This window comes from Kryptolebias marmoratus, linkage group LG21 (assembly GCF_001649575.2).
Source record: "Kryptolebias marmoratus isolate JLee-2015 linkage group LG21, ASM164957v2, whole genome shotgun sequence".
NCBI classification, from domain to species: domain Eukaryota; kingdom Metazoa; phylum Chordata; class Actinopteri; order Cyprinodontiformes; family Rivulidae; genus Kryptolebias; species Kryptolebias marmoratus.
Window position 1 is genome coordinate 7,927,117 of NC_051450.1, and position 15,248 is coordinate 7,942,364.

The 15,248-nt window shown below is 39.4% G+C and overlaps 1 protein-coding gene across 2 annotated transcripts in view; it reads left to right on the top strand.

The window, feature by feature from the left end:
* LOC108234718 (disco-interacting protein 2 homolog C) overlaps nt 1-15,248 on the top strand; it is an 80,267-nt gene that overhangs the window by 38,811 nt on the left and 26,208 nt on the right. For both annotated transcript variants that reach the window (XM_017414111.3, XM_017414112.3), the window contains 9 exons: nt 392-515; nt 779-888; nt 1,566-1,668; nt 1,754-1,818; nt 1,996-2,089; nt 2,194-2,313; nt 3,245-3,359; nt 3,681-3,820; nt 12,857-12,993. In XM_017414111.3, the coding sequence (XP_017269600.1) occupies nt 392-515; nt 779-888; nt 1,566-1,668; nt 1,754-1,818; nt 1,996-2,089; nt 2,194-2,313; nt 3,245-3,359; nt 3,681-3,820; nt 12,857-12,993 (1,008 nt within the window). The remainder of the gene's footprint in view (nt 1-391; nt 516-778; nt 889-1,565; nt 1,669-1,753; nt 1,819-1,995; nt 2,090-2,193; nt 2,314-3,244; nt 3,360-3,680; nt 3,821-12,856; nt 12,994-15,248) is intronic.

Sequence of the window (15,248 nt, forward strand, 5' to 3'; positions counted from 1 at the left end):
AGTTTCCAGCTGCCAGTTGTATTTTAGTTCACTCGGTTCTTGCCTTAATCTCTGCTGTCTGTGAGCTAACAGTGAGACATCGCTGCCCGTCTTTGCAGCACTTTCTGCAGCGCAGCGTTGGCATGGTTACACACAGTGATTACTTGCTGCAGTAGAAAATGTCTTTTGCTGTCCACCTCACTTGAACCCCTTCCCCCAACCTGCACTTGTGCTGCAGGATTTTCCATCAAATGTTTGGTATCACTGCTGCAAACATTAGTTTTTGTTTTCTTTCGTTTACAGATTTTTGTCCAATTGAATCAAAACCAGGATCTGAACGGAACATTTTCGCTGCTATTGTCATTTCTGACTGCATTTTCTGGGTTCCCCCACTTCTTGTATCGTCCAATAGGATGCAGGCAGCCAGCAGATTGGATTCTTGTTGGGCAGCTGTGGCGTTACCGTGGCACTGACCAGCGACGCCTGCCATAAGGGTCTTCCCAAGAGCGCAACAGGAGAGATCCCGCAGTTCAAAGGTGAGAGTGTGAATCATTAATCATAGCTGGATTGTGAAGGCCTGATGGGGAGGAGGGGAGTTCACAAATCTGCACATTTACAAATCGTTAGAGGAGCCGAAACTAGAGAATATTTTCCTGAAAAAAGCAAGGTTTTGAAGTTAAAATGGTCTGAAAGAGCAAGTTTTTATCTGTTTACTTGTTTTTACCAGTTAACTCTTCTTCTTTTGTGTGTTGATTTGTCATTTCTTCCTTTCTTTCTCTGTCACATATTCTCCCTGCAGGATGGCCCAAGCTGCTGTGGTTTGTAACCGAGTCGAAGCACCTCTCCAAACCCCCCAGAGACTGGTTCCCACACATCAAAGATGCAAACAATGACACCGCTTACATAGAGGTGAACGAACAGTCACACACAACTCTGATGTCCCTGCTTCTGTTGACGTGTTTACAGTTTGACTTAAATCTGAGCCGACGTTCCTCTGGTCGCCTCACCGACCATCAGGAGGTTTTTTTCCACATGTTGGTGGTTGACATTCTGTGCTGAGACCTGCTCTGACAGACAAGATTTATCTTCATTATTCAAAGTCAATATTTATGTTCAAGTTAAAGAGGAATCTCACTATGAAATTTCAAAATAAAATAGTAAATTAAAAGTAAACTCATTTATTGCTGCTGAATCAAATTGCTCTTGTTTATTATTAATATAGTTACCTTTAAATAAAAGTCCTAATGTGTGACTGGGCAGTATGGTAAAGAAATGCATCTCCATTTTTCTTAGATAGACTGGCAATACATGATATATGCAATTGGATTGAGTCCAAAAATGTACATCTAATGATTACTTTTTGCAAATTTCATTAAAATCCATTCAGATATTTTGCTCACAGATAGACACACACACAGACATGAGTAAACCTTATAAAATAAATGTCAATAATAATATTTTGTAGTTTGTTTAGGATCAATAGGAGACTGTCCAATTTTAAATATGACTTTTATTGACTGACTGAATCCTCCTGAAAGCTTCCCTCTCATCTGATTCTAATGATCTGTGTTGTTTCTCCCTCTCAGTATAAAACTTGTAAAGACGGCAGCGTGCTGGGAGTCACGGTGACAAGGATCGCTCTGCTAACACACTGCCAGGCTCTCACCCAGTCCTGCAGCTACACAGAGGGTAACCACACACACAACTCTCTTTTTTTATTTATTTAGCCCTTGAAAGGTGATTTTAAACCTTATATGTTGCTCTCGTTCTGCAGCCGAGACCATAGTGAACGTTTTGGACTTTAAGAAGGACGTGGGTCTGTGGCACGGCATCCTGACGGTGAGACCTGCTGCTGATTTGAGATCAGAGACCAACATCTTAATCTCAAATTCAGACAAGTTATGTCTTGTAGTTAAATGATAAATCTGGTATTTTGATTCTCAAATGGTCCCAGGCAGAGTTATTAAACGTAATAAGTTCAGTGGATGCCTCTGAGTAATCAGCGTTTTTATGCAGAGCGTGATGAACATGATGCACGTGATCAGCGTGCCGTACTCGCTGATGAAGGTCAACCCTCTGTCGTGGATCCAGAAGGTCTGCCAGTACAAAGGTCAGGCTCCAACCCCACCCCACCCATTCCCATCGCTCAGCTGCCTGTCAAACAGATGAAAATGCTGATTCTCCCTGTGGGTTTGTCTTCATCTCGTCCTGCAGCTAAAGTGGCCTGCGTGAAGTCCAGAGACATGCACTGGGCTCTGGTGGCCCATAAAGACCAGAAGGACATCAACCTGAGCTCTCTGCGCATGCTGCTGGTAGCTGACGGATCCAACCCCTGTAAGTTCCCGCTCCGCCTCCGCAGACAAGTTCTTTCACGAACAGGAAACTTTAGTTCAGGTGCTTTCAGACAGAGAATGCCAGGGAAATGGATGGACTCTCTGGGGACGCCAGAAATCTGGGTCACAATACAAGAATAGAACAGTACAGGTTGGACTCTGCAGATTTGGTCCGAAAAATGTTTTCCAGTCTGAATGAAGTGAAGCGAGACTGATATTTAGCTTTTAAACCCAGAAGAGTTCTTAGTGAGAAGTTTTTTTTTTTTCTTCTTGATATGATCCTCACAGTGAAGAAACGGGTCCTTTTCTTTAATGAGACGATTTCTGGTCCAGGTCTTGTTTACAGTTTGCAGTTTATCTCTCTAACATTAACAAGTGAACCAGCCCTGCACCGTGTCTGTTTTTTTAGGATGGCATATTACAGTCACATAAAAAAAAAAAACTATTAGGGAGGTTTTAAGAGTAAAATCAAATTATATTTCAAGACAAAGCCTGAGGAAATGAACCTCACTGTGCTCCTGAGCTCTTCTATAGTCGTTCTGTTTTCTTCTTACCGTAGCTGAGGGTTATGGGTGCACTTTTACTAGTTAAACTACAAAATAACAACACAAAGCATTTTTTAGAGGTGCAGTCTTTATTACTGCTGCATCAGCCTCAATCACAACAGTAGAACTCACAGAGCTTCCATTCTTCACACTAAGAATCTCAAACATAAACACTGAGTGTTAACCTCTAAGTATTTTCTAATCATCTGAAGTTTATAGAAACAGCCTTTTATTGTTGTTCTTGTTCTCTGGTAAAACTCAAACTGCATCCTAAGCCACTGCAAAGTTTTAGGAGTTATCTACAGTTTCAGATGCATGTGGCGGTCAGAGTTTCTGAGCTAAATATTGATTAGCTCTGATGGTTTTTTGGGTGTTGCTGTGTGTTAGGGTCCATCTCTTCCTGCGATGCCTTCGTCAACGTCTTTCAGACCAAAGGGCTGAGAACCGAGGTCATCTGTCCCTGCGCCAGCTCCCCTGAGGCCCTGACCGTCGCCATTAGGAGGTAATCACTCTCAGTACGGCTTTGCATGCAGACATTTGCAATCATGAGAAGGCACATGTCAGCACAAATATGCTCACCTACTGTAGGCAAAAATATCTTCAAAGAGAACAGGCATGTCAAAGATGATATTTTTTTTTATAGTGCAAACCTTTACCTCAGTGAACCAGCTGTAATCAGTCAGTTACCAGCCAGTATATGCACATGTATACAAATACACAGATCCAAAGGAGTTTTTGCAGCGGTGTATCTCCGTATAATACTCTAATTTGTGTTTGTTGTTGTGGTTCATCGCTGTTTGTGTCGGTCATGTTGCATGTTCAGGCCGGTGGAGGACAGCAGCCAGCCTCCGGGTCGTGGCGTCCTGTCTATGCAGGGTCTGAGCTATGGCGTCGTCAGGGTGGACACTGAGGAACGTCTGTCCGTGCTCACAGTGCAGGATGTGGGCACCGTCACACCAGGAGGTAAATCTGTGTCTGTGTGTCACGTGATAAATATTTGTTTCTAGCTGTTTTCATTGCTCTGCTGTCAAAACTGTAGCTTGTAAGGGCAGAACTGGAATATTTTGATCCTGTTAAGAGTTTCCAGAATGCTGTGAGTGAAAAATTGTCCTTCTAAAAGAATGGGATGGGATTGTCTTCTCTGTGTTTTCTCTCTGCCCACAAAACAGTTTTCTGACAGCTTTAAAAAATGTGAAAAAAAGAAAAAAAATCAGTTTGATTTGTGTGGATATCCTTAAACTGACCAAAATCCAGGATGCAGCCATCTTTTTTAAGTAAAATGTTGTTAAGTGGACTTCCGGTTATGGCGGCCAGGTGAAAGGACGTGCTCTCACCGCTCTGCTGTTCTTGTCAAAAAGTTGACCTAAAATACCTTCCTTTCAAACCGAACTAAGCGGCCAGAGTGCGCGGGTGATTGGAATAATGCCTAAAGCAGCAAAGGCGTCCCAAGAAGTAAGTGAAAAAGCAAAACAACATAAACTGACGGATTATCATCTTCGAGGTGAAATGCTGAAAGCTAATGCTAATGCTAGCTCATGCTCAGCTCCAATGGCTGCCGCAGACAGAGAAGAGAGTCCGAAGTCTCAAAGCGGCAAGGTGGACCAAATACTGTCTGTGGTTAATTCAATCCAAAAGGATTTCTCCTCTAGATTTGACGAAGTTCTGGACTCCATCGACAGTGTACGCAAAGAGATAACTGACTGTGCTCAGCGAATTACAGAAGCAGAAACACGCATTTCTGATGCGGAGAATGAGATAAAGACGTTACGAGCTAAGGTGGATAAGCTAGAGGCCAGGAAGAAAGACTTGGAAGATAAAGTTATGGATCTGGAGTCCAGGTCGAGACAAAACAACCTGAGGCTGGTCAACCTACCGGAGGGAGCTGAAGGACAAAATGCATGCGAGTTCCTGGAAAAGTGGCTGCCGGAGACCCTCGGTGTTGGAGCGGTGACCGTGGAAAGAGCGCACCGAATTGGACCCCGGAGGGACAGCACCGCAACGCCTCGCACTTTAATAATGAGATTTCTCAGCTACAAGGATAAACAGCTTATTGCTCTCGCATCAAAGGCTAATACTGATATTCGCTACCAGAATCAGCAAGTCCGGTTTTACCCAGACGCTGCGGCGGGTCTGCTCCAGCTTCGGAAGCAGTTCGACCCGATACGAACGGAGCTGCGCAAACTGGGATTGCGCAACGGGGTGGCTCACCCAGCCAAGCTGCTGGTAACTCATCAGGACCGAACTCATGTTTTTAAAACAGCGGCGGATGCACGCGAGTTTCTAAAGATGCTCCAGAAGAAAACCGACGGGGAGGTAACAAAGGGCTGAACACCCATACGGTTCTTAAATTAACATTTTGTGAATTTGTTTGGCCTTACTGCCGCCTAGTTCGGTCAGTTCTATGGATAGTGGAACAGAAATGGACTATTATGGACACAGTTAGTTCTGCTTAGGCATGCCAAGAATAAACACATGCTGGTCGTTGTGAACAATAAGTTTAAACCCGTGTATAAACATGTGGAAGGTTAAAATGTTATACATAATGAACAGCATCGGTAGAAAACTTTAGTTTTGGTTATTGAGTGGTTAGACTGCTCCTCACTGCGTGTGGGTCGGTCACACGCGATAACGGGAGGTGTACAGAGGGGGGAGGGAGACCCTTGGAGGTCGGTCGTGGAGTGGAAGTTCAGGTTTAGGGGATATATTGTACGTTTTATTTTGATGTTTAAGCTTCTCACATGTTCATGTTCGTATGGGGTAAACTGTGTTTTTTCTCTCCATTTCCGGTAATCTGGTTAATTTTACATGTCGAAAGCTTTAAATCTTAAAATGATTACAAGGAACTGCAGGGGCCTACAACGCCTAAAGAAGGTTAAACAAGTCATTAATAGATTGCATGATTTGGATTCCAGAATAGTATTTCTGCAGGAGACACATCTTATGGAAGAGGATGAGAGCCGGGTCAGGAGGAGGTGGCGGGGCAGTGTATTCACTTCAGCATTTTCTTCTAGAGCAAGAGGAGTTATGACTCTTGTACATGAATCTGTCCCATTTCTTGTAAACAATGTTATCAAAGATAAGAAGGGTAGATATTTGATAGTCCAGGGCTCCTTACTATTGGAAAAAATTAACCTGGTTAATGTTTATGGTCCTAACACAAATGACTCTGGGTTTTTTCGAGACTTGTTCCTCTTACTTTCGTCACTACAGGGGCGCTTGATGATCGCAGGGGATTTTAATTGCACCCTTATTCCAGAAATGGATAGATCCACAGGGTCAGATCTGACACATAGTAATTGTAGAACAACTATACAGATGTTTATGAAAGCTCTTAGACTGGTGGACATCTTTAGGGAACTACATCAACAAACTAGAACCTACTCATGCTATTCAGCAACATTTCAGACCTACTCCCGAATAGATTATTTTTTAATCTCAACAGAACTAATATCTAAAATTCAAAACTGTATGTATGACAGCATAGTGATCTCAGATCACGCGCCATGTTGTCTGAACTACTGTGATGAAAATCTCACCAGAGACCCCCCTAGATGGCGCTTTCAGCATAAATGGCTGCAGGATGAGGATTTTGTTAAATATATTGGGCTACAGATTGATGAGTTCTTTCAATTGAACACAAATCAAACAACAGCATCCACCAGATGGGATGCCTTTAAAGCATTTATTAGAGGGCATATTATAAGCTATACAGGCAAGAAGTCAAAGGAAGCCAAGACTAAAAGGCAGCATCTAGAAAATAAAATTAAGGACATACAAGAGAGGGTTTTTCAAACAAATGATATTGAGTTGAAAAAACAACTGCTGATCCTCAGAGCAGAATATGACAAAATGTCCAGTCTCAGAGCAGCATCCAGCCTCTTAAGATTGAAACAAAACTTTTACGAACAAGGGGACAAAGCTGGAAAACTTCTAGCTTGGCAGATTAAAAAGCTTGAAGGAACAACATCAATCACATCAATTGAAACACAGGATAAAACTCTAATAGATCCAAGAGATATTAATAATGCTTTTAAAGAGTATTATCAGAAACTATACGATACTCAAGGAAATCTAGACCAAGTGGAATCAGACAAGTTTTTGAGTCGACTACATATCCCCGTCATTGCAGATGACTGTAGAGTAGACTTAAACATAGAAATAAATAAAGAAGAATTAGCACGGGCCATTGAAGGAATGAGATCTGGCAAACAAGCGGGACCGGATGGAATCCCCATCGACCTGTATAAAAAATTTAAGGATAAATTGCTCTCACCCCTTCTAGATATGTTTATGGAATCATTTAAAAAAGGCACCCTGCCTCCCTCTTTGAATCAGGCTCTAATTATTCTGCTGCCAAAACCGGGTAAGCCCCCAAATAAGTGTGAAAACCTGAGACCCATTAGTTTACTCAATTCTGATCTCAAAATCATCTGTAAACTACTAGCAATACGGTTACAAAGAATTCTACCAGATATAATAAATAAGGATCAAAATGGGTTTATAGTTGGGAGGCAAGGATACCACAACATCCGAAGGGTCCTGAATATTACTTGGTGTAAAAAAAACACTAATGATACAGCTCTTCTCTCACTGGACGCGGAGAAGGCTTTTGATAGGGTCGAATGGCCCTATCTTTTTAACATATTGGAAAGGTTAAATTGTGGAAGTAACTTTATTAAATGGGTTAAAATATTATATAATAATCCAACTGCAGAAATAGTATCAAACAAAATATTTTCAAGGGCGATTCAAATTAGGAAAGGTTGTCGACAGGGATGCCCTCTCTCTCCTTTATTATTCACTCTGGCAATAGAGCCATTGGCATCAGCCATTCGTCTTCATCCACGAATCTCCGGGATAACAATGGGCCCCACAGAGCACAAAATCTCTCTATTTGCTGACGATGTAATTTTATTTCTATCAGATCTGAAAAAGTCAATTCCAGTGGTGATGGAAGTGATCCAGGAATTCGGGAGAATCTCAGGTTACAAAACAAATAATGCAAAATCTTCTATTCTGGTATTAAATGTTGAAGAAAGGACTAATCCCATCAGAGAAGTTAAACAATTTAAAGTAGTGGAACATTTTGAATACTTGGGTGTTCAGATTTTCCCAGAACTACAGCAAGTGGTCAAATCCAATTACGAGCACCTAATGAAAACAATAACTGTCTCAATTAGCAACTGGACATCCCTGCCTATTTCCATATTGGGAAGAGTTAATGTTCTGAAAATGAGTATACTACCAAAGCTATTATACCTCTTTCAAAGCATCCCCCTGCCGCCTCCTCCCGAATTATTCACTTGGCTGAAAAAAACTATTTTGGGCTTTATGTGGAACAATGGAAGGTCAAGGCTACGCCTCTCTTTGCTTTATTTGCCATTTGATAGAGGGGGGTTAAAATGCCCCAACTTCAAACTTTATTATTGGGCCGCACAACTAAGAACTATCATGTTCTATTTTGCAGATAAAGATAATCCTCACTGGGTAGAAATGAAGTCCCATAACCTAAGTTTGGATCTTCCATTATTCTTATACTCTGACAATTTAAAGAAGTTACAGAAACATGCTGCAAATCCCATCCTGAAAAACATGATTAAAATCTGGCAGGATGTTAGAAAATACCTCGCGGAGCCAAACGGCATGTCCCAGTTTAGTCCAATATGGGGGAATCAGCTGTTTGCTCCAGGTAGGGCAGATGGAACATTCAAACTTTGGGCATCGCAAGGCTTAAAAAGTATTGGCGACCTTTACTCATCAAATTCTGATGTATTTTTGTCATTTGGAGAGTTACAAACCAAATTCAAGATAGATAAAAAGCATTTTTTTAAATTCCTTCAGCTGAGAAGCTTTGTTAAAGCAAATTACAATAATCTTAACAAGCCTCCCCTTACACGCCTTGAAAAATTAATGACTCTGATTAAAACAAGAAAGGGCATAATTTCAGATTTTTACAATATGCTGATCTCTAACTCATTAGAGAATTCAAAAAATAAACTTATAAACTGGAATTTAGACCTATCATCAAATATCAGTGAAAAGGATTGGGAAAGGGCTTGTGTTAAAACTCATACAATGTCCATAAATAGCCGTCTTAGAATTCTACAATTCAAATGGCTAATGCGCGTTTATGTTACACCCGTGCATTTAAATAAATACAATAACAACATACCAGATTTCTGTGTAAAGTGTAATTCTAAAGGGACTTTAATACACTGTATGTGGGAATGCAGACAAATCAATGCATTTTGGGCAGAGGTGAAAGATACAATTGAAAAAATACTCTTAAAACAAATTTCACTAGATCCTAAATTGTTCCTGTTGGCTTTATACCCTGAGAAGCATAACTTTAGTAAAGTGGAATGTACCTTTATAGATATAAGCTCACTAGTTGCAAAAAAATGTATTGCTATGGCTTGGAAAAATATCAGCAGACCTAGTGTCATGCAGTGGTTAAAACAGATGGCATCTAATTTGCCACTAGAAAGAATAACATATATTAGGAAATCCAAACAGCATCTCTTTGAAAGGATTTGGGGGCCTTTCATTAATTTTATTAAGAACGTAGACTTGTCAGAAGGATTGTTCGAGTTTTGATTTACCGAAACCTGCAGTGTGCCATGTTGTATAGATGTGTATTTACATGTAACCAGTTTGCAATCTGCTTGAATACCCATTTTTGAGAAGCTGTTTTTGTTTGATTTGTTTTGTTTTTTCTCCCATGTCTTTTTTTTTCTGTCCTTGTTCTCATTTCTCTGAGTTGAGAAGAATAATTACAGTCATGTAATAACCACAAAGAAAACATGTTCAGATAGTTACATGATTGTATTTACAAAATTAAAAATCTCAATAAAAATATTTTGGGGAAAATGTTGTTAAGTGGGATAATTTAACTCTGTCAAATCTTTCCACTTTCACAGTGTTGTTCTCTTGTCATCGTTTCCTGAAGCAAAGGAGATATCGCTGGGGTTTTCAGGATGGGTGGAAGAGAAAGCTTTGATGCATTAGAATCACCTGGGAAAAAATTAAACTAATAAATAAGATGCAGTCACTTGCAATAGCTGTTAAAATTTATACTCCATGTTTGCAGTTTAGTCATTTTTGATATTGCACAAGGGAAAACCCAAGACAAAAATAAATATACTCAGTATATCCCAGCCTTACATAAAAAACTGCATTAATGTGTAAAGTTTTTTCTGACTTCTTGTTTTAGACCCTACATGTTGATCCTGTTAAAATAATAGCTAATTGGTTTTAGATTTAATGAAATCTTTCATTTTTTAATCTATCAGATGGTTAGTTTAGTCTGATAGATTTAAACTACGTGCAGAATGAATCAGCATGGTGGTATTGATCCAAAACTCACCTCTCATTGTATCTGTTTATAAAGGAGTTCTTATGTAATACTGCTATAATGTTTTTATTTAATTATTTTCGATAAAATTTGATAAAAATTCAAGAGTGTTATTTTGACTGCTAATAGAATTAAAAAACAAACAAACAATACAACGCATGATGTTGTGAGTTACGAATGACGTTTTTATAATAACTCACCAAGTGGCAGTAGGGTTATTGTTTAAAAGGAAGATTAATGGTGATTTTCAGAACTTTGTTTACCTTCTCTGTACACCTTTTATGGTTTTGGTTCACTCTCACTGCTTTCACTGTCATATTTGATAATAAAAAGCTTCAAAAAGCTAAATACATTGGCTGCTTAGCAACAAACTGCAAACAGACTCAAACAGAGAAAGGCTTTAAGTTTCTGAACAGGCAGATGTTGAGCTGCAGAGTTATTATTCGGGACCAACTTAATTCTACACAAATGATAATGTTGCTCCATAACTGGTGGATGTAGACTGTTTGCTCCACAGATCTGCATAAAATCACTATGACTAAAACATTTAAAAATAAAGTTACAGTGCAATGAAGCGTAAGCTCACTGTTGCTCCTCTGAAGAATTAAACTATCAGCTCTCACTTGTGTCATGCACCACAGGGCAAAAAAAATCCATTAAGTCCATTAAATCGTTAAATTAGTTATAAGGGTGTATAAATGTGTGGCCTCTCGCTTTCATCAATGTCCAATTTCTGGAGCTCTTTCTGCTCATGACTGAGCACATTAAGGCCATTCAGCTTTATCAAAACCCTTGTTCGCCTGAAAAGAAAAAAAAACAAAGAACCTGAAAAAGTTTTCAGTATGGCTGTAAAAAATCTACAATTCCTACCCATACATCATCAATACAGCCGTTACATAAAGAGTTGAGTTTTGTTCTTGGTTTGGTTTTGCATCTATTTACAAAAATCTACATCTACTTCAATATTACATATTGTAAAAGAGATTTTAAAACCTCTTAATAGTCCCCCTACCCAAAATGCCCAAACTGCCTGGAAAAAGCATATCCAAGTCTAAAATAGGTGCTGTCCTTGAATCCTTTGGAGTACATACAAAATCTTGGTTTCTCTGTATAAAAGTAACACTTAAATTTTTCTGCATCCAAAGTCAAAATTATTGTAACTGTAACTAGTATGTAGTAAGTATTTAGTGGATATTATTGGCTCTGGAGAAACCATAGATTGAAGTTTCTCAAAGGAGGTGTCAATCAAAAGGGGTGGGCCTACTCAGCCATTTTGAGTTCATGGTATTTAAATTTGAAACCCCTAGTGGAAACTATGAGGCTCTGTATTCAAATCTAAGTCAATAGGACCCACTGCCAGTAAAAGGGTTTTAACATAACTTTTTAGGCCTTGCACAATTTAATAAAACTGTGATTATCAGCAGTTACTGTATGTTTTCTGCTGCAGTGCAGTAAGTGTGTACACAAAGGTGGCTGAATTTTCACCTAGGTTTGTGAATTTTGGTTTTCTTATTAATAAAAAAAAGGCAGTAGTTTGTGCAAAAGGAACTCTGTTGGACAGGAACAGGAACATTCCTGTCCAACAAGAACTAACTAATTCCTGTTAGTCTGGACACTAAACTAACTACAATATATAGACCAAAGTATTTGGCCACACCTTTTAATTGCTGCATTTAGGTGTTTCAGTCAGGGTTTGGTTGAACCTCTGATCTCCAGGGATGGCCATCTTGATGCTTCAACACACCAAGACATTTTGGACAAAGTTATACTTCCAACTATGTGACAACACTTTGGTGAATGCTGTTTTCCATTCCAACATGACTTACACAAAGTAAGGACTTTAAATACATAGTTTGATGAGTTCAGTGTGGAAGAACTTGACTGGCTCGCACAAAGCACTGACCTCATCACCATCGAGCACCTTTGGGATGAACTGGAACAGAAATTGTGAGCCGTACCTTGTCCAACATCAGTGCCTGACCTCATAAATGCTGTACATAATGAATGGGCAGAAACTTCCACAGAAAGACTCTAAAATTCTGTGGAAAGTCTTCCAAGAAGTGTGGAGGTGGTTATAGCTGCAGAAGGGGGACCTACTCTGTTGGTGTAATGGTCAAGTGTGGTCAGATACTTTTGTATGTCTAATATATATACATACACACAGACTGTACACTGGTACTTTAGATGTCTTTACTACTGGCACTACATCTGATGCGCCAAAAAGGAAAGTAAAAGTGACTCCATAATCAGATGTTAAACGTGATGCTCAGAATCCAGAAACCTGAGGAAAAGATGGCTGTGTGACTGAAACTTAATGTGCTGCGGCTACTGTGTGAAAGTGAACAGTAAAAAACTTTTGCAGACCTGACAGTTTGATGAACAACATTATTAAAAACTCACTGCGGCTAATTTCCTGCTTCAGATGTTCAGTTTCTAACCCAGTTATTTGTAACCTTGTTTGTGTTAGACTCAAACATTGCCAGATGGACTTACTTGGATTAGAACCAACTATTTTAAGCTTAACGGATGTGAATAAATGCAACAAGCCATCTACTTTCATACCCAGGTGCATTCAGAGGGAATAATGTTAATCCTATCTTTCCTCTGTGCATTTCATTTAAAGTTGTTAACCTTGTGTTTTTCAGGCCTGGTGTGTGTGGTGAAGCCAGAGGGCGTCCCTCAGCTCTGCCAGACAGATGAGATTGGTGAACTCTGCGTCTGCTCCATCTCCACGGGGACGTCCTACTACGGCCTGACGGGCATGACCAAGAACACCTTTGAGGTGAGCTGTGCACGAGCTGCTGTGGATCAATGGTTAGGGCAGTCGACCTCCAACAAGAGAGTCGGAAATTAGATTCCACCAGTATGCAGTCACATGTCCAGGTGTCCCTGGGCAAGTCACCAAACCCCTCATTACCTTCGATGTGTGTCTCATTGGTGTATAAATGCAATCTAAAGCACTGGTTAGACTTTATAGAATGATTTATAGATATATATATTTTAGCTTTGTAGAGATGTATGAGAGTGCCGTATAAATGTGTGTGTGGATGAGTAAATGAGAGCACAGATTGTGTTGTAAAACGCTTTGAGTGGCCTGGTTAGCTAGAAAGGCACTATAAAAGTACAGTCCATTTCCCATTTAGCATTTTAGAGACTTTTACACTATAGAACAGCTGATAAAGAACTCTGCATAAGCCCATATTGTTTTTTTTAATGCAGCATCACTGAGTGAAGCTAATAAACCTGCTTCTCAAGTGTTTTTTAATCAATCAATCAATCAAATTTTATTTGTATAGCACATTTCAGCAGCAAGGCATTTCAAGGTGCTTTACATAATTAAAGAACAAAATAAAAACAGCATGTGACAATGAATAAACAGTAAGAAAGAGAAAAACATCGAAGACATCAAAAATCCCGCACTCTAACCCTAATTTAGCCATAAGCAACTCTAAACAGGTGGGTTTTAAGTTGAGATTTAAAGGCACCCAGTGTTTCAGCTGTTTTACAGTTTTCTGGAAGTTTGTTCCAAATTTGTGGTGCATAGAAACTGAAAGCTGCTTCTCCTTGTTTGGTTCTGGTTCTGGGGATTTTATGACTGTAAAAGCTCAAATAAAATGTTTACCTTTCATTTTGGAGGTAAGCCTCCAAAACTTTCCTTTGGAAAAAACCAGTGCTCTTGGGAGTGTAACGATCCTGGTGGTTTGGGTTATTATTTGTATTTTCAGTTATTCAGGCATTTTCTTGTGAGTAGTGTCTTTTAATTACTTACTTTCCCTTTTGTGTCATTGCCCATATTTACCTCAGTTATCTTTTCCTTCAATTAATTGTTCATACCTGCTCCGCTCATTATCTTCACCTCTTCCCATTCAATAATTACCTCTCCCTGGTTAAATAGCCCTCTGTTTTCACATGCCAGATCATTGGATCCTACATGCTTATTGTTCCACCTATATTATGGTCTCTGCTAGGTTTGTTTTTGCTGTTATATCAGCATCTGTCTCATTTTTTTTAAGTTTTAACTCTTATTTTCTGCATTTTTTGGGTCTCCTTAAAATAACAAATCTGACAGTGAGAGTCATCCTTCCTAAATTTATGGGTCAGAAATATAAAACTCTGTACTTTTTCTTAATAAGGCTCCAGAAACAGTTTGCGTCAGAAAACCCTCAGTCTATTTCTCATCATATTCCAGCTGAGCTCTACAAACTGGAGAGATGTGAAAACAGGTGCTCTTGAATTGGTTTTAAATTCACAGGAGCTCATTTGGCGCGTGATGAGAGAGTGGGCACATAAACAGAGGAGCTTCTCGCAAACTGATGAGAAACAGTTTGAACTCTTTACTTTGTCTGAGGCAGAGCGACACATCATGTTATCTTACCTCCACCAGGTTTACACATGCACACATAAATCATCTTTAGTCCAACAAGAAAATTAGTTTCTTCTCTTATTCTGTGCAGGCTGAACTAAAAGGTGAACCGAAGCAGATCTTGTGGATTTGTTTGGCTGTTCTGGGTTGCAAATTTGATATGAAACCAACAAATCAGTAGCAAAAGGCAGATCGGACGTGGTCTCAACCAGATGGAAGAAATTCTCTTATGTACATTTTGGTTGAACTCTCTGGTTGGATTGAGTTGTTTCTATAGTGTGACATTATTCCCAGCAGAAATGTCTTCTGAACAGAGATATTCAGCAAGTAAACTATGGTTCTGATACTTTCACTGAAATAGCAATATGCCTACAATTAGAGGAATGAACTTCTTTACAGTTGAGACCAAATTTTGTTTTGATGTGTTTGATCTATGCTATATTCATAATTCTGCACATTTTTGACCAACATCCAGTTTTTTGCACACTCTCCAATCTTTTACTGCATGCTAAAATTCAAAAAACAGTCTTTCCAATTCTGTTAATACATAAACATGAAGCTTCTTGATTTCTTAACCTGCATTTAAGCATCCTAACCCGGATCTTTATCAGATTATCTGCTTTATTTAGCTCTTTAATCATGTAAGGACACTTTTTTGTTATCTAATGAAGTAA